Source organism: Pelobates fuscus, chromosome 5 (assembly GCF_036172605.1).
Source record: "Pelobates fuscus isolate aPelFus1 chromosome 5, aPelFus1.pri, whole genome shotgun sequence".
In the NCBI taxonomy this organism is placed as follows: Eukaryota; Metazoa; Chordata; class Amphibia; order Anura; family Pelobatidae; genus Pelobates; species Pelobates fuscus.
The window spans coordinates 191,979,063-192,005,935 of NC_086321.1; the positions used below are offsets into that span (position 1 = coordinate 191,979,063).

Genomic DNA, 26,873 nt, shown 5'->3' on the forward strand with positions numbered 1-26,873 from the left:
TTGTTTACGGTTTTGCATATATTTACTTTGTTCAATGCTTACTAGTTCAGAATCCAAGCTGGATGGTAAAGTAGAATACACAGCATCCTTTAAATAAATGTTAATAATGCACAAATACACAGAAAAAAACACCATTTCACATTTTGGTATTTTTATATTTCTAGTGTTACAAAATGTTGTTGTTTTTTTTTGTTCATAACAAATAGCTTTTCTTAAAATTTACAAAAGTAAAAAACATAAAAAAACACAGATTTTGCCCACAAGTTATGCTTTAATAAAATCAGCAAGAGGCCACCAACTCTTTCTTCAATTGTCTCAACTGAAGAAACATTGGATATTTCGGCCCTTCACACATCACTGTGTATGCTATGAAGGCACTTTGAAGGGACGATGATTAGGGCAGTCTCCAAGCCCCAGTGCAGGTTTTGGGGTTGGGGTAAAGGGCTCTGGCACTCATTGCTTGAGGGACCAATTAAACGTGTTCATCGGATGTGAGTTACCCCACAGATCCCTCTGGCAGTGGATAAGAGGGAGGCGCAATGCGGCCTGACCTGCAGGTGCTGTGCGCAAATGCGTGGAGCATCATTATCAAATAATAATAATAATAATAATAAAAATATAAATCAAAGGAAGGAGAAAGACAGGAAACAAGCAAACGTGACCCCCACCCCTGAACGTACCATGTGATCTGCCCTTCTTAACCCTTATCCATGCCAGAGACCTGCAGAGCTGTGATTAACCCGTTCCCTGCCACAGAAAATTGCAAAGCAGTGATTAACCTCTTTCCTGCTATTAAGGCCTGTAATGCTGTGATTAACCCTTTCCTTAAAAAAAAGAGACAGCCAGAGCAGAACTTAACCCATTCTCTGCCAGACTTAAAGAGCTGTGGTTAACTACATCCATGCAGCGATGAGCAAAACAGTTATTAAACCCTTCCCTAACAGAGTAGTGATTAACCCTTCTTTGCAGGAGACTTGCAAAGCAGTGATTAATGCTCCCTCTGTCAGAGCCCTGCAGGGCAATAACTAAAATGAATCGAGCACGGTAACATCCAGCAGAGCAGTGATTCACCCCGTCCCAGTTAAGGGCCTGCAGGTACTCCTTAAAGTTGAAACGTATTGCTTCCCTTCCAGAGACTTCAGAATGCATAGAATGGTGAAGGGGCAGAGAGGAGGCGTCAGAAAGAAATTAAACGGGGGACGGGGTACCTTGTGCGGCATTTCAGGAGTTGGGTGACCATAGACTTGTACCTCCCTTTCCCAGATACAGATTCCTGCTCTGCAAAAACACTTACCTAACTCCTCATCTGTCCCCATATAGATTACTAATCTATATTTATTTTGCAGGACTGAAATTTCCTAATCCCACACACAGTCACTTGGTCAACATGCAAACACTGTTTGAATCCTGTTTTTAGTGCTCATTACAGTATGAAATAAACAATACTCTACAATTAATCTAGACCTTAAACATATTATGCTGCATGCCTAATAAAACTGTACTAAGTCTAAATAAGTAGGAGGTTTATTCTGGAATAGGGATTACAAGCCCCAGTTTGTGATAATGCCACAAATGGTCGCTTATTCCGAGGGTTAAAATTACCCTCCCATGGCCAGAGCTGTTCCTTTACTTAAGTTCTACAGTGGCATCTATCAGACAACAATGCCCAAAATATGCTGTGTAACAACAGCTTAAGGGAGCTACCGTTTGGCCAGTCCTCCTTCACATTCATCAGTGATCATTTTTGTATGAATGCATTTTAACGAGGAGGGCTGAAGGTCACAGTTTCTTGTCTGCCACACAAGTTAAAGTTAATTGTAAGAAATACTTCATATTGGCTTATTATTCCCCCAATTTGCTGTCAAGGAGAAACAACTTTTTATAACATGGCCAGGTTTCATTTATTAATAGCTATTTTTGTAATCACTACTAGTAACATTAAGTTAAAAAACAGCAGATAAGTTAAAAAATATATATATACATTTTCCACACCAACATTAGGTGGGTAATGAATAATATATCTTCCTGGCAAGCCTCAATCATAAGATTTATTCCCTGACATTGTGCTGGTTCTAAAGGCTTTCTACTGGGCACAGTCATCTTTGTGGAGTCAGTACTGTACTGTACAACAATGCAGATCCAGGGCAACATAAGCACCTGGAAAATGGCCCCTAGTAGTAAGCTTATACAACCCATGTAAACAACTAGAAATAAAAGTACAGCAACATTTACCAAAAATGCTATGTAAATATCTGAAAGCTGCAGTAGAGAGATCCTATATTTGGCAATTCACGTGACAACCATTTTAACAAGCAAATGTTATATAGCAGTTCTCTATTCCCTTTTATAACAGCGGTGGTAATATTAGCTGCTTCAGTTCTGTAGATGCCATGTAACCTGGGGAAGGAGGGAGGATAACCTCAGACCTATTTAGGCAGGTTTACAGAGAAAGACAAAATGTGTCTTCCTCAGAAATACTTACCCTAGACAAGAATAGGGACAGTAAAACAAAATATTTTGCATAGGTGACATCAGGGGTCTTTTTATTCTCAATTAAATAGTGCTGAGTTTAGGAAACTGGAAACCCTATCTAAAATATGTCTCTCCTCTGAAAGAACTTTTCTAACATTCAGAAATATATGTAAACATTTGTGGAATACATAGAAATTTATATATTTGCTATTGTGTGTGCTGTAACTCCAGCGGCTGGAAATTTTTGTTTTGTATTTGCTCGTTCCTGTTAGGGCTGGCTTGCCTAAAAAAATTCTCTTAAAATAAGTGCAAAATCAAATGGTCCTTCATATCGAAACTGATATTTCAAATGATATATACATTTTATATTTTTGTTGCGATTAAACCCATATACTCATTGGGTGAAGTTTAAGAAAAATTATATTAGCACTATTTGATTGAGAGAAGACACCAGCTAATTATTATCAAAAGACCCATCCAAAATATCAACATTTCGTCACCTTTGTTTTACTGTTCCATAAGAGCAATGGAATAGTGCAGTCTGGGGGAAGGTGCAGGCAGACAACTTCACAAAATTAAGAATTGGTATTGGCTCCTTTTATGACCCTCAAAATGTCGTTTTGCTATGCACTAATACATGTATATGACCCCCACGTTGTTCCAAACTGTCTTCCTGACCAACAACAACCAATTGTATAAAAAATCCTGTGACTGCGCAATAACCATCTTGGATGATGTGGCTTTACCCTGGCAGTGAAGGGGTTAAACACAGCGCAGCGTGCCACATAAATAACAAGAGGTCCAGATGATGTAAACTGCATCAACCTCTTCCCCTCCCTCCCCAAGTGGGTCACACTGCTCCTCGTGTTGTCTGTGTGTGGAGGAAGGTAGCCGTGGGATGGATGGAGACGCAGTGATGGGGGGAGGGTCCAGTTTTATTTGGTCTCAGACTTTGTCCAGCAGAGAGCGCTGCCAATATAGGAGCCTCTTGGGAGTTCCACACTGCCTGAAAAGAATGACAGCAAGTCCAAGGCTCAAGACACAAAGCAATAGAAGAACAGGAACCACAACAGCTGCAGTGCTTACACCTCCACTTGCTTCATCCACTTCAATGATTACGACTTCCCTGTCATCATCCTTATCTTCAGGTACTCTTGCTGAACTGCAGCCCATCCAGTCTGGTAGAACAGATTTTGGGAAGCCAGATTCTGTCTTCAATTGTTGGTTGTTGAATTTCCAGTACTTGTTACCCTTATAAAAATAGGTGAAGGCTGACGGAGAACAGAGAATGAAGGAGGTGTGAAGAATATGGTAAAGAGGAGAGGATACAGAGGAAATGAAGAAGAAAGCAGAAAACGGAAATGGTTACGTGAAAGAGAAGAAAAGGGAAAGAAAACAACATTATTATGCATCTAATACACAGGTAGCATTTTCACTGTCATTAGATAATAAACACCCATTTTACCACTATTGGCCTCCCTCTGCACACAGCAATAGCCCATTATCTCCTTACCACCATCACTGCCCATGAATGCTCCTCGGACAGAGTCAGGTATTCCTTCCCACACTTTGATCAATTTAGGGTAATCCGCATCCACTGCCCTCATTTCCTCATTAAAGCGGTAGTATCTGGAGGAAAGATAGAACATGATGTTCAGTGTGTAAAACAAAGCAACTATGTTCAACCAACCAGAGATCTGCTTTGACATTGAGAACTATATTCTGTATATTTGTCCCCCTTAATCTGCTCACTTACTTGGTTCCCCTGAAAAAGTAGGTCTTTCCGTTGGGCATCCAGTAGAGGGCAGCATCAATCCTATCACTTGGTAGTCCTCGGCCAAGCTCCTTCAGTGTCTTAGGATATCCAGGCTCAAGAATGTTTTCCTCAAATACCCAGTATTTGTCTCCTAAAAATCAACACTAATGAGCACTCAGACCGCAAACTATATTGTTCACACACTAGATGCGAACGTATCGAAGAACTTGATACAGAAACCTTTGATGGACTGCAGTTTTTAACTGTCTGTAGTTGTCAATTATTCCTTTAAAGTTCTACAAGGCAGGTTCATTTTACTGGTTGTTCTTACCTTATCATAAACCAGTCAATTGTTCGCTCGTCTAATTTCATTATTCTCCCTGGTTTCATAGTGGCATAATGATAAATAATAACACTGCTATTCAAAATTCAGATAACATTACTGAACTTTATTTCAGGGAAACACAAATTCCTTTATTAAATTACCTTTGAATATATGGCCCGCTAGACGGGGGGCAGGTGGTGTGGGGAGCAGACAGGGAGGAAGCCCGGGTCTAGGGGTGTGGTTAAGTAACACCTGGCGACACCGACATGGACCCCCCTCTGGCCATCACCCCCCTCCCCTCCCGTACCACCTTATCAATCACCTCTCGTTACTCCGACGCAGTGAGATTCTGCCTACCCCCCTCCCCCCCTTTTTTTCTTTCCTCCTTCCACTTCTCTTTCTTCTCTTATACCTGTTCCTCTCTCCGCCCCTCACCCTGTACAACACCACTGATCGCAAACGGTAGATGGTAAGCTGCCAGACTGTTACGAACCCATGTGCCACGGACACTGAGGTACTCACGGGCTTGGACAGCAACCACCTACATTTCTAACTTTGGTTCCCGTGACAGCCAAAACTCTCACACAGCACATTACATCTGACTAATAGGAACAAGACCCGCCCATGACCACAGGATGGGTTGGAGTGGGGGTGGGGGGAGTCAACGGGAGAGCACAGTATGGAATAGGGGTGTCACAGCCAACAGGTGGAGGCACAACTATAAACAAGCACCGATTATTGTGCAATGCCTCCCCCCCGCCCCCCCACGCGGGAGATAACATACCGCACAACACGTGGGGCAAGCTAAAGCACACACATGCCTAGAAAGGGGAGTCCCAACTTCACACACGGGTTAGAACAGGCACAAAGTATGACACTGATGCATGCAAATTGAGTCCATAACAATGGCAGCCCACTTCAAAGGGGGAAAGAGATCCTACTGTCCCAGTCATACTGCTGCTCTGTTCCTGCAGGCTATTCCTCCCTAAGTATGAAACTGAGGGAGGTAGAGCCACGGCTCTTCTATTGGGGAGGGGATCTATAACGATCTTTGGTATATTGGTTTCCACTACCTTCATGTGTTACACGAAAAACTGCATTCCTGGTATGTTCGACTGAATTAAAAAATAAATAATGTAAAAATTACCTTTGAAAAAGACAAATTTTCCATCCTTGCGTTCATATGCAGAGTTAATAGAGTTGGGAAGCCCGCGCCAGAATTGTCCAATAGGCATGGGATACCCATCCATCACACGGTTATGACGTACACGCCAGAACCAGCGCTCCTACGGCAGGGATAAAAACAAAACATATTGAACATAGTAAGGTAATTATTGAAGGTTCACAGAGATGACACTAGGTGGGAGATATTTAGTATGAATATAGGTAAAGAATTACTATAAAGGTAGAATGCCAAGATATAGTATAAAAAAAAAAAAAAAACAGGACCTAACAGAACAATACTTTGATTAAACAAATAGAAGGGAATCATTTTTTTTCCTATTATGTCTGGTGAAATAATATTTGAAGTATTTAAAACATAGTATAATTGTAGTATGGTGTTTCCTTACCTTGAACACAAACATTTCTCCCCTCAATACAGCAATGGTATCAAAGTTGCCTTGACAGATATCAGGGCCATAAGGAGTATCGGGGTCATAAGGACCAGCGTCTGGTATATGACTGGGTGTAGGCTGAGGTGGACGTGTGGGACGGGGTGCCCGCGTTGGATGATGTTCCCCATCCCCTGAAAATAGGAAAGATAACAGTCTAAAAATTGTTCCATTCTGTCAATTCCTAATAATATCCACTACATGCAGACACTTTTATGGGACCAGTACTTCCCAGTTGTTTTGGCCGTATGTCAGGCATTCCTTAACCTCCTATGTAAAGTCTCTCTCATATTTTCTCCTTGGTAAAGGGTCCTGGGATACTTTGCTACACAGTTTATTACACTGGGGGAGTGGGTGCAATGTAACAAAAATGTAATACACACACGGATATACCTGTTATATATGCCTGTTATGAACAGTGATTGCAGGCAGACTTGTGATGCTACAATTAAAATTAATCCACAACAACTGTTCTTTTTAATCTATAATCTTACACAAGAACTGTTACAAAGTTTATTTTGAGGGGTCAGCAAGTACCTAAGGGTGAACTAAATGTAATGTCAGGTACTGGCACCTACAAATGGCAACTGTACTTTTTTATTATGTGACAGGAGGAGCTATTTTCATGTATGTTTTTTTTCCTACTTTTTTAAAATAAAATAAATTTTAAATGTTTTTTGCTGAATTTAAACAAATGTATTTATTTATTTATAAAATATTTTACCAGGAAAGATACATTGAGATTTCTCTCGTTTTCAAGTATGTCCTGGGTGTGGCCCCTAATGTATTATGAGTACATATTTTGCACATAGTACACATTTGTACTATGTAATGCCATTTCTGTGCAGTATACTCACTATTTCCATACAGCTGTTGGATTCCTCTGCGGTCATCATCTGGTAACTGAAAGTTCTTAGTGTCCATCCACTGATAGAATGGGGCCATGATGGCTGATGGATCATTAGAATGTTCTAAGCCTAATGCATGTCCAAGTTCATGAACAGCCACCAGAAACAGATCATTACCTGCAGGCAGTGAAAATCTTTGTTACATAATGATGAAATCACCTTCTCCGCCACATTTGTTTTTCTTTAATGTTTTACACCTCTCAGTCGCTAGCTACCCATTTCATTCTTACCATCAAGATCCTCATTCCGGGTTGTCCAGGGTTCTGCTGCATCAAAGTGAGTGTCCCCACCAATGCCTTGACCTGGAAAATATGCATGTGCCAAAAAGCCTCCTTCTCCATCGAAGGGAGTACTATCTCCATGAAACCCCTCAGCAAAGAAAAGCATGATATCAGCATGCTTGGCATATCCATCTTGAATGTCGATATATCGAACCTCACGAAAGCGCAGTGGAGTTGCACTCTCCCAGACTTTAAAGGCTCTTCGGATTGCTTCATATGTTTCAGTTTCACCCGCTTTTGGAGTGTAGTTCTGTATACTGCAATAAACGTATTTAGAATGTATGTATAAATACCTTAAGAAACTAAATTATATGAAAGGGGCACTCTAAGCCTGTAGTTGGTAAGGTTTTTAAGAGTGCCCCTTTCGAGGGGCCATTCACTTTGTGAAGACCCTCTTTTGTTTGCAAGTTTTTTGGTACATACCAGAAAGTAATATCCTTGTGTTGCCACTTTAGACCTTGGATAGCATATCTCTTCCTTCTCACGTTTGCTTTGATTTCAGACCCAAATTTGTCAGGAACACCACAACGTGGCTTCCTCATAGCACTGTAAATATACATGAAAACATTAATTGTTCATTTGTGACAAGTAGTAGCCAATCTGTACTCCAACTGCTAAACTCAGTAAACGGCTAACAATGGCTCTCATGACACTAGGCTTTCATGCATATTACATTTGAAGACCAGTGCCTGCTTTTTTTTTTTTTTTTTTCCCCCATCTTTAAAATTCTTCAAATAACAGAGTATGCATTAAAATCAATGTCATTAAAAAGGTGCATTTTAAATGTCTTATAACTTCGACAATGACAAAATTACATTTTAGGCTGTGGAGGATTTACCGGGGTATAATAGGGGTAGCATTAGTAGATGTTGTGGTTAGGAAGTACATGTTTTTAAGGTGCAAGGTGTCTGCACTCTAACTCCCAAAACTGAATCTTTTTAATTGTTTTTGCACAGATTTAATGACGTCAAATGATCAGTGTCATTCTAAAATCACCCTTTTTATCATGCATGCAATGTTACAGATTTGAAAGGTATCCCTACACATTTTAATTGTTGTTTTATTATCGCATTGCAAGCATTGTAAATAAACTGACTACTCAGCATTGAAAAAAATCAATAACAAAAAAAATCAATTAGTTAATGTTTGACTTGCCCTACTGAAGACAGGCATGTCCATGAACAGTGACCAGCAGCCCCCTCCTTCTCTTAAAATATCTAGCCACAGCCTGTCTCCTCTCCCTTATCCAAGAGCAGTTCCAGTCTAGCAGTGCTAGTCACTACCGCCTCCCACATAATGAAAGTTTCTGTCTCCCACAAAACCACAGTTTCACCCTGTTGCCTGTCCTTGAATACAGTTTCACTCCCTCCTAATTTCACTGAGTAGAATTCCTCTTGCACTAGGGCACAAACATAAACCTAGTCTACACATGTATCCAGTGCTAGCTTCTGCTCTTATATACTGTCAAACTATGGGATAGAATGCACCTTAAAGACACAGTACTACATCTTAAAGAGACACTATAGTCACCAAAACAAATTTAACGCAATGAAGCAGTTCTGTTGCTCTGTAAATTGAGCTTTAATTGCAAACAGTAGGCTCTGCAGAGTCTATCAAGCTATTAACAGAGTAGGAAATCAGAAATTCTAAATGAAACAGAATTTGCAATAAAGGAGGTGTAAACATTAGATGACTCTTTACAGGAAGTGTTTAGGAAGGCTGTGTAAGTCGCATACAGGGAGGTGTGACTAGGACTGCATAAACATAGTGATTTAACTCCTAAATGGCAAAGAATTGAGCAGTGAGACTGCAGGGGCATGATCTATACACCAAAACTGCTTCATTAAGCTAAAGTTGTTTTGGTGACTATAGTACAGAAGAATGTACTCAGCTCCACACTTCCCCAGGTCCACTCTACTAGAACCCCAACATGTTCCCAACTATTATAAGCCTTCCTTTAAACACTTATAAGTGTTTACAGTAAGAATTGCAGGGAATTTACATTAAATTTAAAGTTTAAGGTCAAAATAGCTCAACTGGAAACATTTTCCCAGTCAGTTAAGCTTTCAGTTCGCCTAGTTTGTCCTTCAATTGGAAATTCACTTTGAATTCCCTGCGGTTGTCACTTTAGTGAATAACTCTGCTGGTCGGTGCCCCACACCTCACTTGGGCATGGACAGATTAATTGCAGAGCACACACAATTATAAATTGGCGACGAACAGACTGTGACATCAGAGCCAGGTCTGGTGTTTCAATGAAACCCGTAACTCAATAATTAACTGTGGGATACAGATGCCATTCACTAGGAAGTTAAAATAATTAGAAACAAGAAACTCATGTCTATTTTGTATCATTCATAGCTGTATTACTAAATGTATCTAGACCTCCACAGATTTTGAAGTTCATCAAGATGTATGATATTCTAAAAAACAATCAAAAATGGAAACTGTACCACTTGCACTAGAACAGCTCCTCAGTGCTCCACTTCCAAGATAAAATAATCTCCCTTACAGAACGTATTAATTGAAACAGAATTAATGAAAAATATTTGCACAAGTTAATGGAAAGCACCAGAGGAGTTTTAATTATTTCCCCCTTCTATTATTTTTTTTGTATCCGTATTATAAAATGAAATAAAACAGCAGGTCTAACACTTAAGAAAGTGCTCTATAAGTGAGGTGCGATAACTTATAAACACAAAACCATAATCATGTTAAAATACAACACAAGTGTTAATGTACTGTATATTAAAATGTTTTGAGTAAATGGGATCTATCATACAACAGACAATCTACAGTCTACATTTATTAGTTACAACTCAGTTACTTTCTAGGCTGGATGATACTTTGTATGTCACCATTGAGGTCGGGAAGTCAATAACAGGTGAACAATGTTGCTAAAGAGGAAAACACTAACCTCCAACAACCCTCTTTATAAATAGGCCGTATTAAAGGGACACTCTAAGCATCCAAAACAACGTTAGCTTAATGAAGCAGTTTTGGTGTATAGATCATTTCCCTACAGTCTTTTACTGCTCAATTATCTGCCATTTAGAAGTTAAATAATTTTGTCTATGTAGCCCTAGTCACCCCTTTTTTTCTCCGGCTGAGACTCCCACAGCCTCCCTACACATTTCCTGTGTAGGGAGACTGTGTTCCTTCCCTTGTTGCACAGTGTGCTTAATTTAGAATTTATCTCATGCTCTTTTGATAGCCTGTAACAGCCTCCTGTGTGTGATTAAAGAATGGCTAAATACTGGAGGACCATATTGGGGACCTTCCATAAGGTTTCCTAATCCAGTCTCAAAAACCATTTAACAAAATCATTTTAGCTGCTTGCAAGTCTCCTGCTGCGGTATTGTTACAGGATGAAATGCCTTCAATCAGGGAGTTCATGGCTAAGAGTGCTGACAGCTATGGATAAACGTATGGTCTGCAATACCCTTTTCTCTTTCCATAAAACTTGGGACCCTTGGATTACGTATACGTGAGTCTTTTGGTGGTTCTGTATGGAGACATACCCTTCTTCTTTTTGACCCACTGCAGTGGGAGGTCCCCTTCTTAACGTTTGTTTCTTTCCTTTTTCTTTATAATATATGTAAAAAGTCAAGTGCTATTTCCGCATTACATTTTACTATATCTCGTTATTTCTGCCTTGTCACATAAATGTACACTGTAGTCCCCAGAACCACTACAATGCATATTGTAGTGAAAAGGCAATAAAAAGGCAGTGTTTGCATGGGGGCCTAGTGACAAATTTAGTAGCAGTCACTCAGACAGCCACTAGAGGCGCTTCCTAGCCCAGTGCTGCACAGTATGTAGCACTGGCGTTCAGCATCTCCACGCGGAATGTTTCCTGTAGAGATGCAATAATTCAAAGCATCTCTATGAGGAGATGCTGATTGACGCAGTGCAGCGTTTTGCAGTGCATGCGCAATAGCCTACCCATGCTTTATGGGAATGCCATGGATTGGCTGAGATCATCAAAATTGACAGAGCCAGACACGGTGAGACCAGCGGGAGAAAAGGTGAGTAAAATCACCTTTTTACTGCGATTGGAGGGGTGTCGGTAACCTAAACAGCCAACTCAGGCCTCTAGAGTCAGGAATACATATATATATTTATATATGTTTATATTCCTGACACTATAGTGTTCCTTTAAATAATAATAACATATAAAGTAAACACACTGCACTGTAAGATCTGTCTAAAAATAAAATCATTTTCATGCAGGCTGTGTGAAACAAAAAAAAAAAAGAGAATCGAGCAGTGAGATTGCAGGGGCATGATCTATACTACATAAAATACTCTAAGCACCAAAGTTGTTTTGGTGCTTAGAATATCCCTATAGTTAATCAGGAATATGAGTTTCTCTATAGACATCCTCTTTTGCATCCATTACCAGTCTCTCTGGGTAAGATACACTAAATAACACCTTTTCCTGTTCACAAGCAAAGTCAAATCATCACTCTAAGCACTATAACCGCAACAGCTCATTGTAGTGAATATGGTTCAAAAAGTCTTTGGCTTATGCCAAATTGTGTTCTGAGCAATTTGGCTTAGTTGCCAACCTAAGTTCAAAAAAGGCTAATGCATTAACCTCTAGCTACTTGGCTGCCACTGGCCTGTTGTTCCATGCCAGATGGGCCTGGACACACGAGTATCTGTTGAGCCTAAACAGCCCAATATCATTGTAGTTCCTAAAAGACTCAAAACACTGCACTTCCAAATTTCCACCATACCCCAGAAGCACTTCAATCTTTTATCGTGCCCGTATATCCTCTGTTATAGGATAACTGCGTATTTTCTATACGTGCCACATTTGTCATGTATACACCTTGTCCTTTGATTTCATGCAAAACACAGGTGTTCCTAATGTCTTAATGCACACTTATCATTTAGTGTATATGTATATATATATATATATATAAATACGGCTTTAGTCCCCGATTACAAATATATATGTATATACCCTGAGAAGGCTCTATTCATTGAGTTTATTTTGCTCACTATATGTGTGGTTAAATATGCATTTATGTACTGCACCATAATATTTTATTACTCTTTTTGTATTCTATGTATCCATAATTGTTACATTTGTGAGGGTAAGTCCCTACATTTATTATGGGCCGCTACACTCACACTTTATATGCTAGGGGGTTATCATCTAAAATAAGGTGCACATTTAATATTCATTTAGTATATATACAGCCATATACTGTAACTTTATGCTGACACTACTTTTGGGTACCAAGCAGGCAGCTATATTCTCTCATGAATTGTGAACAACCACATACACATAATTAAACATACACATGGCTATTTAGTAAAGTGAGCATTCCAAACAAATTTCAAAATTAAGGCCAAAGTAGCTGAGCTAGAAGCATAGCTGACTTTTATTTCTCAATTTCAGCTATTTTGGCTTTTAGTTTAAAATTCACTTTGAATTCTCGCTTTAGTGAATATCCCTGATAGTATCTATGAAAATGACAGACCTTTCTGTTTTGCTGTCTATTTTGCCTGTCACAGTCAATCCGTAGAATCGTTGCATGGCAGCTATCGCCTCAGTCATGGACTGGGGGGAGCGCATGGTGTGAGTACGGAGATCTCCTGGGGGCAGATACCCATACTGTTGAAGCCAGGCCTGGAGAGAAAGAGAGAGAGAGATAAACATAATAATCACACCCAAGGAGATCATAATACGCAAACACTCCAAAAATATCTGTAACATAATGACTGTGTCTGATATTTTCCAGGAGTTATGAAGAATACCAGGATATGGAGCGCTTTATTTTTATCAGTAGATGGATATGTTTTTCTTGAAAACAGAGTGAATATTGTTCTATGACTCCACCTGTATGGCTGACAGAAAAGAATGTGGGCTGCTGCACATGCATACACCTGCATGTTATTTTAATGAAGTGCTTATGCCAAAGAGTCCTGGAAGTGACATCAAAAGTGTACATAATGCTGTTTTTATTACAGTCGATAGTTTTTTTACATGCAGCACCTTTATAAATGTAACAATTATAAGGCTTGTGTAATTCAAAACACGCAAAATCTGAGTCCTTTTTTATATTTCTAAACAGTACATGGTACTAGCAAGATTTCAGTAACATAGTAATCCTGGTTGAAAAAAAGACTCTTGCTACCTTTGTCTTTCCCTATCGATGAACTTTAATTAGGAAAGAATCTAACCCAAATCACTGTTTGGGAAGCTCAATAAGGGGATTGGGAATCCAAGGGGAAGAAGGAAGGGAGAAAACATAAATGATGACTGAATACCAATGCCTATACTACATATGTAATAACTTAATTATATAATGGCAGGTACAAGTCTGAAATGTTGTAAAAAAAAAAAAAAAAAAAAAAAGAAGAAGAAAAGACTTGGGTCCATCACAATGGGAAAAATGACTTTTTGTATCAGATTTCTTCTCGAATAAAAAGCTGTTACGTCACATATTAAAGGACCACTAAAGTCACTCAGACAATTTCATCTCAATAAAGACGTCTGGGTGCAGTGGTCCTGTCATTAGAACCCTACAATGTAAAACACTGCATTTATTTTTTTTAGGAAACTGCAATATTTATATTACAGGGTTAGTTCTTCCTCTTTTTCACATCTTGCCCCCGCAGTTTCTATAGAATATGCTGGCGCTATATAAATAATAATAATAATGAAACTACCTTGATCCCTAAAACTGAGAAATGCTAAAGAAGAAACATGATGAAAGATTAGAGATCTTAAAAATGTGTCACAATCTCTATTACACAACTTAAGCATGTGCTGATGTTTTATATGATTTCAAGAGAACCAGTAGACAATAACATTTGAAAAGTAAGCACATTTTTTTTGAAGAAATACTTATTTCTGTGTATTTTAAAACACAGCATATGGAGTGACATTTTCCAATCCAATAAAGATGTTTAATTTCAGCAATGTTGAATCATATGGGGCAGTATAAAAACCAACATGTCAGGGTCCTGTAAGAAAGAATACCTACCTTAGCAGATATAGTAAAATAAATAAATGTCTAACTGTTTAATAGGAAGAACTAAAGTTAGGATTACTGAAGTTTTATTTAATTTCATTTGCAAGACAGCAGCAACTACAAAGGCACTATTTAAAAGTCTAGTGATAACACATCTTCACAAAAGAAAAGTACAACATAAAATAAGACTAAGTATCTTAGGTGTATTAAAGACACACAAAAAAACAGCTAGACACATCACTTTAGATACAGAGCAGCAGTCATTCTGAAAGTGGTAGAATTAATATTCATTCATATATGTGGATGACCGTTTTAGGTCTACGCCCCATGTTTTCTGACCCCTCCTCCCCCCAGTTTCAGCACAAAGCAAATGCAAGTGGCTCCTACTGGAGACAATTTGATTGATCCATTCACTATATTTCAGAGAGAGCTTTTAACCATTCCCTAAAACCATTTAACCATTTCCTAAACTGTACAAAGCAACAAAGATTCAGCTAGGAAAATATCAACTTATACAAATTAGTACAAAAAAAAAACAAGTCCTGCGCTCACTCCCATCACTCCAGGGCGGCAGCAACGACCACAGTACACATCAGCCCCAATACATACAGTAAAAACCAAAGACAAAGTTACCTGCGTTATAGTTAAAGTTACCTAAATCCCTATATATATTTAAACAAATGGAAGTCATTTAGTTACTCCAATGGCCATTGGAGGGAATGCCCGCCTGCCAACGTAAAGGCAGACCCCCTTAGGTGGGTCGTACAGGGGGTCTGCCTTGACGTTGGCAGACAGGCATTCCCTCCAATGGCCATTGGAGTAACTAAATGACCTCCATTTGTTTTACTTGGAGAGCAAAGAGCAAAAAAAAAAAAAAAATGTAAAAAAAAATCACATAACACCAGTCCAATGTATATTAATATGCCGACTATCTCAGGTAGGGAACGGGTTAACCGTAAAATACCATGTTTCCATGATGGAATGAGTATTTGTGTGGGGGGTGGTCACAGAGTGATGTTTTTGTCTCCCTAGGGATTGCAAGTAATGGGCACAACTTCAAAGTGTGTGTAAGAGGAGGAGAGGTCTACAGGGAAAAAGGTTTTACATTACAGGAAAAACACATGATAGAAACTGAAAAAGACAATAACGGAAGGGGGATGATAACTAGAGGACGTCTGTGATTTAATCAGTCTCACATGATTGCTTACGCAACCTGCAGCTTTTAAAAGAACACAAAGCACACAAACAGAGACTAACATTCAATAACATACAAATCAAACACACGTGGACCCTTTCATGCATTCATGGAAGTAAGGACTTTAATGCTCTCCTGCAGTATTTCCTTTTATCCCTCGAGAGAGTGTACCATTAAGAGTGGTTGATATAGAATGATTTAGTAGACAGTCGGAAAGTGTCTATACATAATGCTCGACAAATTCTTTCATAGAGTTAGCTACACAAATATATTAACATACATAATGCATTACACCACAGTAACCAGCCCACAATTCACGGACATCTTTTCTCCAAAAACATACAGCTGGCAACAAAATATCTTATAATAATTTCTATTTATTAATTTGCATGTTAGCACACACTATAGATAGCTTCCCTACATGTTCATAGTAAACAAATCTTTTATCACAAAGTGGTGCAAGCAGGGCTCTCCTGATAAGTGACACTGAACACAGGATGTCGGCTAGCAGAGAGCCTGCTGGCTAATTGTAGCCAACAAAGACTTTCATGTGTTTCCTAGCCGGAAATGGATTGCATTGGTGATTCTCATATATTGCCTTTATTGTTTTAATAAGGCGCGGCCTACAAACCATATTCATTACTTCATCTATACATCTGCACGTCAGATAACTGTACATCTATTTCCTTCCCCCCTGAAAAGGTTAGACAACAATGATTCCATCCTGTGGTCAGAACTGCATTATTTTTATAATCCCGCTTTCCTTTAAGACTTCCGTAATACCCTTCAGCCAAAAATATGACTGAATGTCATCCCTCCTGCATAGAGTGTTGAGTCCCACTACGATCACTATAAAATCCCTCAAAAACTGCAAACACAACAATTCTTCATGATGACACACTGCTCAAAGACGCACAAAGCTAATTGTTGCCTTAAAAGTCAGAATCTTAAAACGAGATTTACAGTCCTCATGGATCGAGCTGGAAACCTCTGCAACAAAGGATATGTGTAGTGAATTTAGCTGAGCTTGAAGCATATACCATTAGTATCACATTGCTAATTGCAGCACGAGCTACTTTCTGATTGATCGTTCCTTCTCTTACCTATCTACACAAGTGTTTCAATTCTAGTACTGTATTTCTGTGAGTAAGAATTGTATTATTATTTTTTCCTTACACTGTGCACGTCCAGTTACATATAAAGCACAGACCCATATCAGTTTTGTACAGATCTGAACAAAGTAAAAGAAGAGGGATGATATGTCTACCTGAGCCTGTTTTGAATACAGTCTTCCTTCTAAAAACCCCCACCCTGTTTCTACATAATTAATCACGTGCATGCACAGACCTGTCTGAACAGAACACAGTGCAGACTGAAACTGAAATACAGGGTTTGGGCTTTTTTTGTAAATTCTGTTACTATTACTAGAGAGCTGAATGTCAACGGAATGAATAAATATATACAGTTGTGCAAATCAATGATCCTGCCAAAGGAAGGGTTGGCAACTTGTTGCCTAGAGGGGCAGAAACAATTCAGTGGCCCATAGTGCAATTTTACCAACCTACCCATTAAAACCAGCAATAGACACAAGTACACAGAATAGATATTGATAAACATACAAGATAACTGAATAGAAACAATTAAAGTGCTATGCACTTGGGCACATAGGTGTGAAAAGTGGGTAGAGAGCAGCCCACTTGACACTTGGACATCACTAATCAATAATAGAGAACTCCCCAACCAGTTTTTAGGAGTTTTGAAGGATTGTCCAGCAAGGGAATGCTATTAATGCATTATTATCATTATTGGTATTTATATAGCGCCAACTTATTCTGCAGCACTTTACAATATTATGAAAGGGGGGAATATACAATACATTAGACAAATATAAAAGTATACAGGAACAATAGGTAGATAAGGACCCTGCTCAATCAAGCTTACAGTCAGAGGAGTGGAGTATAAAAACACAATAGGAAGGGCATCGGGGGGCAAGCAACCAAACAATGTGGCAAAGTAGCAGAACTGGAGGTGAGTGTGGAGTGTTTTCACAGACATAGAAGTTACTGTGGGCGGCAATAAGCATTTTTAAATGATTGAAGAGTAGGGGAAAGTCTGATGGGGTAGGCAGGCTGTTCCAAAGGTAAAAAAAAGTGCCCTTGAGAAGTCCTGCAAGCGCGAGTTAGCAGTAAGGGTGGGAGCAGCTGACAGGAGAAGGTCGCTGGCAGAGCAGAGAGGCCGAGAAGGGACATGCCTAGGAATCAGTTGTGAAATGTAACATGGACTAGAGTTTCTTTACAACTTTATAGGGACAGTGTCACAGAGACCGAGGGATTGAAGAGTTTGGAGAAGGAGGACATGAAGAATTAGTATGGAGTAGTGGCCTTTGGATTTAGCTGTGATGAGGTCATTTGTAGCTTTAGTCAGAGCAGTTTCAATAGAGTGGAGGGAGCGGAAGCCAGATTGAAGAGGGTTGAGGAGAGAGTTGAAATTGAGGAAGCAAGCCAATTAAGTAAAGACAAGTCTTTCTAGAAGCATTGAGGAAAAAGTGAGCAGGGATATGGGACGATAGTGGAAAGGGGAAGATGGGTCTTGAGATGTCTTTTTTAGGATAGGTACGACAGAAGCATGTTTAAGGGGAGCAAGGACATCACCAGACGAAAGAGAGCAGTTAAAGAGGTGTGTTTAGGATTGTACAAGACAATGGAAAAGAGATCTGATAGGGTGAGAAGGGACAGGATCAAGTGGACAAGTGGTGGGATGAGAGGAGAAGCGCAGCAACCTCCTGTTCAGTAGCTGTGGAGATGGCCTGAAGGGTAGGGAAGGTACAGTCCAGGTGCGGTTGAGAGACAGAGAGAAGCAAAAGGGGGGGAGACTCTTTCCTTAACTGTTTAATCATGTTGGAAAGGTAGCACACAAAGCTATCCGCTGAAAGGTATGTTTGGGGGTGGCTTCAGCGGGGTGAAGGAGAGAGTTGAATGTATCACAGAGATGCCTGTTATTGTGGGAGCATGAACTAATGAGAGGAGAAAAGATGACTGTTTAGGAAGGGTGAGGGCTGCTCTGTATGAACGTAAAATTCATTTATAATTTAGAAAGTCTGACAAGGTGCAAGGTGCCTTTTTCCAGCAGCGTTCAGCTGAACGGGAGCATCTCTGCAGGTAGCGCGTCAACTTAGTTGGAGGCGCGTCTTCCTTGACGTGCATGTTTGGAGCGGGCCTGCAGCGTCCAGAGCAGAGAAGAGGGTAGCATTATTTCAGCAGATATTCAAAGAGAGATCGGAGAAGGTAGCGATGGGTCAGAGTTTAAAACGGACATCAGCTGAGAGTTGTTTGAGGTCAATAGAATTCAGGTTCCTTCTGAGTTTAGCGGGGGTTAGGGTGAGGATGTTCGGTGAGGGGGCTCTCAAGAACAAATGATAAGATGTGGTGATCTGAGAGAGGAAATGGAGTGTTATAGAGATTAGAGACCGTGCATGCATTATGAAAATAAGATTGAGGGTATTGCCAGCTTCATGTAACTGTGATAGCCCAAGAGAGGAGGTAATATCTCTGCCACCAGCCTCTCTGTGCCATCTTTCAGCCCCGGCATCTCTGTTCCATTTCTCTGACCCCGGCAGCTCTGTGTCATTGTTCTGCCACCACCCTCTCTGTGCCATCTTTCTGCCACCAGTCTCTCTGTGGCATCTCTGTGCCTCCAGCCTCTCTTCCCCCGGCATATCAGTTTGCCATCTTCAGGTGGGTATAACATCATGATCTATACAGTGGTATAGATTATTCTTATACCTACATTTACAGGCTGTATCAACCACATATTTTGAGAATTACAAAATGTCCCAGGCACAATACTGTCCTATGAGCTGCAGCATCATGTGACTGAGTTTTATCTCTTGGTCTTGGCAGTGAAAGCGCCTCTAGTGGCTGTCAGTAAACATCGCCCTGTGTGCAAAATGACAATGTTTTACCTTGAAGGGTTAAATATACATGACCACTGCAGCTAGGTCACTTCATTGAGATGTAGTGGTCTGGGCGACTTTAGCGGCCCTTTAGTGATAATGAATAAAATATTTATACTCAATTAAAATCTTTTACACAATTAAATGCCCCAATGACATAAACATAATCTGAATTCTGAAATTAAATAGGTCTTTATGTACCCTTGGCCACATCAGAAATATGCCATGGGGCACACATAATAATACCTGAGGAAACTAGGCAGGAAGTACATTTTACTGGTATGAACATTATATACCTGTTCACACACAATGTTGACTGCAGACTGTGAATGTTGACTCAATCTGGACTAAGTTACAAATTAATCTCTTTAAGAGAAATGGATAAGGACTTTCCATAGGATTTTACCAATATTTGTACACCAGAGGGATAGGGGAATTAAATACACAATCCTGCCCTAACTTCAGTGTTACTGTGTCCTCCTCCCTCCAAATTGGCAGTTGTTTAAGTCACTTATAAAATTTGAAGAATAGGTCAAATTCCCAGAAACACCATTCACACATTTATGATGAGGCAGCTAGCATATCCTGGGTGGGGATAATACCACCAACACTCTCCATACCAGAGCAAGTCATGCTCTGGATATTGTAAGTAGGATACCATCTTTTTATTTCTTTTATTTATGCATGTGCATACTACACCATAAGGTTTTCTATTGTGTCTCCCCATATATACTGGAGGATAAGAACTGCAGATCCATATATATCCACAGACAGGGATTGTACCATCCAGGCGATTATCAGCAGAGCTCTCCGTAGCTCAATCAAATGTAAGTGTGCACTTTACACACTTTATTTAACATTAAATATTGCTGCTACATATTGCACTATTTGTGTATATTTTTTTCTGGTTTTTTTCAAGATACTTTGGAGTCACAGATGTCATCAGATATATAAGTATATATATATATATCTTTGTTTGCACTATCAGCACTGTATATTCACTTTATAGGGCGCGGTTTATCACTCTGTCTACCTATATTTGTTCTCTTGGTGAGATTTTTGGGAAGTCTCACAGATTCTCTGCTGCCCATTCCTTTTTTGCACTGTGTAGCGAGCGCTTATTTTCTGTTTTATCCATGATTTGAATTTATAGAAGAATTTTGTTCCAAATGTCATTGTTTATTACCAATTTGTTTTATGAGGTGTACTTGTGAATGAGGTGTTAGATTTGGCCTGGAAAGTATGATGTGGAAATTCCACCGACAGTGTGCACCATGGACACGTTTAGCTGGTGGCAGGCAGACTTATAATTAAAATTTACTAATTATATAAAGTATTTAGAATTCTCCATGAAACCCTATTTTTACATTTGTCTTCTCATATGCCTCAAGTGTACCTCTTGTGGGAGGTGGGGTGTCCTTAGTGTATCCCATAGAAAGTGTTGGGGCAAAAAAACATTTTCCCATTTAAACACTTGATTGGAAGTATTCTTGCATCCAAGACACATTCAGTTAGCACTACTGCCCAATTCACGTATTATCAGAATTAAGACCTACAAAAGCGATACAGTGCTAATTTACTTTCTTAGAACAGATTTTTTTGTAACAACTGGAGAAATATTTAAAGATTACAATTGAACTAATTTCTGAGCAGGTACCTACATTGGGAAACAATTATGCTCTATAACCTGATATCTCAGAAACAATTTCTTATCAGAGACGCTGGCATACATTGACTTAGGGCAAGGCAGACCACAGGAGCCAGGTAAAGTGTGTAATGGAAACACCAAATTCTTCATTTGCCTAGCTCTTTATAGGAAACATATGATAAACAAATAAATATCACTTACTTAATATATATATATATAGTTTTTTTTGTTGTTGTTTTTTTTTTTTTTTTTTAAAGACTGCAGAATATATGAAAGAATGCAGTTATATTGTATAATATAAAGTTAGTGGTCTCACAAGTATATCAATGAACACTAAAATATAGGTGGATGATCATTCATCATCTACAAACATATGGAAAATTAAACTGGCTGCATCCACAGGTATCGGATACCAACGTTTTGAATTGGTATGGTGCCAAAAGTGCCCTGGCGCCATCCTATTGTAAGATGTCAAGATGTTTTATCATGGGCACCTGCACCACATCTTGCCATAGTATCTGTAAAGTATAACTGATATAGTCCTGTACTCTGCCTCAGCTGGTGCTCTCTAATAATGGGTGCAGTCCTCCAAATTCCTGTGTTGTTCTATAGAGCAATCTGGTTTCTCCTGCTATAGAAGACCAGATGCAGCTTATTCAGGGTCGACACCCACCAACAGGACCTAGGAAACTTGTCTATTTGTACTAAAAACTGTTTGACTTCTTACTGCAACATAACTATAACAACGGACTGTAGAGATTAAAGGGACACTATAGTCACCAGAAAAACAGCAGCTTAATGTAGTTGGTCTGGTAAATACAGTATGCCCCTGCATGCGTTTTAATAAAAAACACTGCCTTTCAAAGAAAAGGCAGTGTTTACATTACTGCCTCGGAACACTTATAGTGGCCACTCCTCAGAAAGAGGCAGATCGAGAGCGCGAGCCAGACGCAAGGAGCTCCGCTAAGCGCATGGAAAAGGTGAGTACATCCCCTTTCTAACACAAGATAACGGTGGTTTTAGAACTATGGTGTCAGGAATACACATTTTTGTTCCTGACATTACAGAGCCCATTTAAGGTGTATGGAGTGTTCCTTTAATCTTAGTATATGGAGTTATTCCTTGACACAAATGCCTTCCTGTGCTATGGTTTAAAAAGAGAATCCTCAAAAATAAATGCATTACAGTCACTTAATTTCACGATAATGTGCTGTGTACTACAACAAAAATTAGCATTGTGCATAGAGCGGTAGGCATCTACAAACACCCCGTCTACTGCGATTATATAGAAAATGTAGTATTATGCCAGGATAGGATGTATGGAAGTAGAACACTGGCTTTAGAGATGGGATCTCTACAGGTATCCCTGTGAACAATGAAAATATTTGCCAAAACATCAGAGAAATTAATCCAGTGTATCAGCTTTTGTTAGCTAATACTATTTATTGCTGCAGAAACTCTATTACGTTCATAAAACTTGACTGATAAAATACCCTATGTGTTGTGCATGAATACTAAAGAATACTATAAATCATTTTCTAAAGTTGAACATGTCTTATTTTCTATACTTATGGCTTGCTTGTGCTTAGCTTTGCTCTTTCTCTCTCTCTCTATATACATACATATTAAAAAAATATTGTCTTTTTGGCTTCTGTGGCACAGAGGAATAAAACAGATGTCCGTAGATCTTGGGGGGAGCTACTCACATGAAAGAGATGTTGCTGATTAAACAATGTTTATAGCTAGGGTTGCCAGTCCCCCATGGTTTTGTGGGACAAAACCATTTCCAGCAGTATGTAGGATTCATATGATATATGAATGAAAACAATTATGTTATCAGATGTTGTTCTTTGGAATCCCTGCTGTGATTAAAGCACTAACAAAGGAAATGAAAGATTTAGGCCAAAGTAGCCAACCTGTAAAATATCTCCAACAAACTTTTTCTTGCTTGGCTATCTTTGTCAGTTCTCGCTAAAATGTCCCGTTTAGTGAATAACCCTGAGATTGTGCTTACTTGTATCTCACACGCATGCTACATACTGTAAGCGGTGTTTTTATTGTAATTGTCGACAAATCATCTGCCATGAACAGGTTAAGCACAAGGCAAATTTAAAGGCAAATAGCATATACAAGGTCATTTACAGTTTCAAGAAAAGTAAAATTTATAATGCTCTAAAAACTATTTATAGTAATTTACTATATGTATATATATTTTTCATGTGAAAAAAATCACAGTAGTGTTCCTTCAAACAGACAGTATGCCTGAAACAATAAGGCGGGGCCAGCAATAGAACACATTGCTTTACTTATTACAAAGTAGAACTCCTAGCAAACATTGCTTAATTGATGTGTATAAACTCAAGTGTAGCAGATTATTTTAGCTGCAGGCCCTGCTTTTACAGTAAGTCATCCACAGGTATTTGTTAAGTGTAGCAGGCAGTAAAAATGCTATAACCTCCCTCCTCCCCCATCCCATTGTGTAGAATCCAGCTGGAAGGAGTCAACAACTAGAGAGATCTATGAAAAGCAAAAATTTAAGTTGTAGGCGTCTGAGGACATCAAATGCAATGCACAGCATTGTCCATTGTATGTAATATTCCACAAATAAATCACAACTCCCACCCTCCCCCCACCCATGTTAAAAGCACAGTTTTCATTTAATTCATTACTAAAATTCCAAACTGGACGGCTTGGTCAGGTAGTTGGCTAGGTAAAACGCAGCTCCTATCATTCTCAGATGAATTAGCTAATCGAGCGTGAGAAAAGTGCTGTCCTCCCCCTAACTCTTTGTGTATCCTATGGCACAGACACAATAATTTCTCATAGAATAGAACAAATTCTCAACGTGAGTGAGGAAGAGAACCCTCCCGGCTGTCAATCAAGGGTGCAACTTAGGTCATTTATAAAAAGCAGGATATCTCTTGAAATAAGACAAAGGAGACACAGATATATTACAGATCCTACTTCCTGGAGAATGCTTTAGGGCAGGGGTAGGCAACCTTCAACACTCCAGATGTTGTGGACTATAGCTTCCATGAAGCTGTTACAACCATAATGCTTGCAAAGCATCAGGGGAGATGTAGTCCACAACACCCAGAGTGCCAAACTTTGCCAACCCCTGTCTCAGGGACTATAAATTCTACATGTAGCAGAATGGCTGCAAGAGATATTGCAGTCTCTACACATTGCAAAATTACAGAGAGACTGCAGTCTCTACACACTGCAAGCTGACTGAGATTGCAGTTTCTACACACTGCAGAATGACTGAGGGATTGCAGTCTCTACACACTGAGGAATGACTGAGAGATTGCAGTCTCTACACACTGAGGAATGACTGAGAGATTGCAGTCTCTACACACTGAGGAATGACTGAGGGATTGCAGTCTCTACCCACTGCAGAATGACTGAGGAATTGCAGTCTCTACACACTGCAGAATGACTGAGAGATTTCAGTCTCTACACACTGAGGAATGACTGAGAGATTGCAGTCTCTGCACACTGCAGAATGACTGAGGGATTGCAGTCTCTACCCACTGCAGAATGACTGAGGAATTGCAGTCTCTACACACTGCAGAATGACTGAGGGATTGCAGTCTCTTCACACTGAGGAATGACTGAGGGATTGAGGTTGAAACTGAGTTAGCAGTCACCAGTCAGTCCAACAGACTGGGAGAAATCCTGAGGGAATAACTGTTGCTGCTGACTGGAAAATATTGAGGATTACTGGTCTTAAAAACCATATTCCAAAACAGCAATTCATAAAATGCAAAGGTCTGGGTTTTATCTAAAAGCTCATCTGCGTTAAACTGGGAAATACACAAAACTTGGGTCTGCAAGAGGATGCTTGGGGGCAGGATTCAAAAACAATTACGATTAGCTATAAAAGTATGGCTAAGTATATGGCAAAGAACATTCTGCAAATGTTAAAGACACATCTCACTGCAGATTGGGATTATCACAGTACAGCACAATAAATAGGCAAAGGTATAGTTTGGTTCCTCACTTCATATATACATTTAGACCACATTTTCTTAAGTGAAAATATTGACAAAACTGTTGTTGTCATTATTATTATTGTGTGTATTTATATAGCGCCAACATATTCCATAGCTCTTTACAATATTAGAAGAGGGGAGATAACATATTTTATTCTTATATGTATAGTACTAGGAGAATAAAGCATACTTCTAGACAGTGTATAAAATCTATATATGTCAGTTCTTTGGCTAAAAACTAAGTTTGGCTGATGTGATTGGAGCATTATTCTACATCTTTGTGAATGGTTGTCTATCTCTGCTGAACAATCCGCCACATATAATAAAATACAAAAAATATGGCTTATCGTGCAGCTAGCTAGCCATCTCTCCAGGGCACAGAGACTAAATAATAGGTTTCTGTTCTACAAGGAAGATCCTCCGAGTGGCCTCTCTCCCCTCTCAATGGCTCTCCTCATTCATTACCCACTCTTTCAGGCAATGTCCCTTTTCACTATTGATATTGATTCTGCAGTCCCACAAGTAATTATTCATTTGGCTAAAAGCCTCTTCTACATCATACTTGGAGCCCTGTACTTTTCTTCCTCTCCTTCCCTCGCATGCCCTGTCTGCTTTTCATCTTTTCTCCTCTCCTTACTTCTAATCAGACGCTCCTCCATGTATGTCTGGTCTCTATAATATTCCTATTGCTTCATAATGATAATGTGTGTACATCTGTTCTAACAGAGTCATCCACTAAAGTGTCAATATTCAGAAATTCAAAGTGAAATATGGTCAAATAAAATAAAAAAATGCCATCTTTTCCCAATTTAGCTATTTTGACCACACAAAAAAAACCCACACAAAAACTTTCAATTCATGCAATTCGCACTTGAGTGAATAACTGTGACATTGATGTCTACATTGTTCTGTCTCTCCAACATTACTTATCCCCCCCCCCCCCCCCCCAACTCCTGTATTTCTATGTGTAACCACATCTTCCCTGGTTCCCCCTGGCCTGTGTTTTAGCAGTATAATAACCCTCTCTTTCTCAGTGTTGGGCTCTCCCTCCCTCTCCAAAACCTTCCCTGTCTCTCTGTGAGCATTGAATCCTATCCAAACTGTTCATGTCCAAATTTTAACTGGATTCATCTGTGACCTCAGATTCTAGGGGGAGCCCAGAATGTCTTCTCCAGGAAAAAAAAAAGTAGTGGTAAGGAGGGGAGAAATTGAGGGAATTAAAGAAACAACAAAAGGGAAATAAAAATGTTTAAAAAAAAGTAAATGTATGTGTGTCTGATTAAATATTCCTAAACATTGTATAGCAGGGCACTCAGCATTAAAATTAGATGATATATATAGATTGATAAAAGAAAGGCTGAGTACTAACCTCTGGACTGAATTTAGTGTTTTTACTGCATACAAAGCACAGTAAGAGACACATGCAGGCTGCTCTCAGGGGCTCCATGCTGGGTGTCTGCTCTCCCTGCTCTGCTGCTGGGTTACTTATAAAAGTAAACTCAGCAAAGCTGTCTCCTTGTCCTGATCTGGGGTGCCGTCTCTCCTTGTTTGCGTCTTCTGCAAAAACCTCGAGTGCAGTCCCTCAGTGCTTTATTTCTTTCCTGTGTGTCTCTTCTCTCATTGCTTTTCTAGGTTTCTTTCAGCTCCTTCCTCTTGCTCTCACCCCTCTCACTGGCCCTGATGCTCCCCTCTCTGTATCCCTCCCTCTCACTGCAGACGTGGTCGTTGGACAGGGG

The 26,873-nt window shown here is 39.5% G+C and overlaps 1 protein-coding gene across 1 annotated transcript; it reads right to left on the reverse strand.

Moving 5' to 3' along the window:
* Positions 1 to 26,873, reverse strand: MMP14 (matrix metallopeptidase 14). Its single transcript, XM_063454866.1, has 10 exons — positions 26,507 to 26,873; positions 12,851 to 12,999; positions 7,779 to 7,901; positions 7,305 to 7,612; positions 7,024 to 7,191; positions 6,125 to 6,300; positions 5,701 to 5,839; positions 4,229 to 4,379; positions 3,986 to 4,101; positions 1 to 3,743 (listed from the first exon to the last, which is right to left on the reverse strand). The coding sequence occupies exons 1-10, from the start codon at positions 26,582 to 26,584 to the stop codon at positions 3,418 to 3,420; spliced, it is 1,734 nt and encodes a 577-aa protein (XP_063310936.1). The 5' UTR covers positions 26,585 to 26,873; the 3' UTR covers positions 1 to 3,417.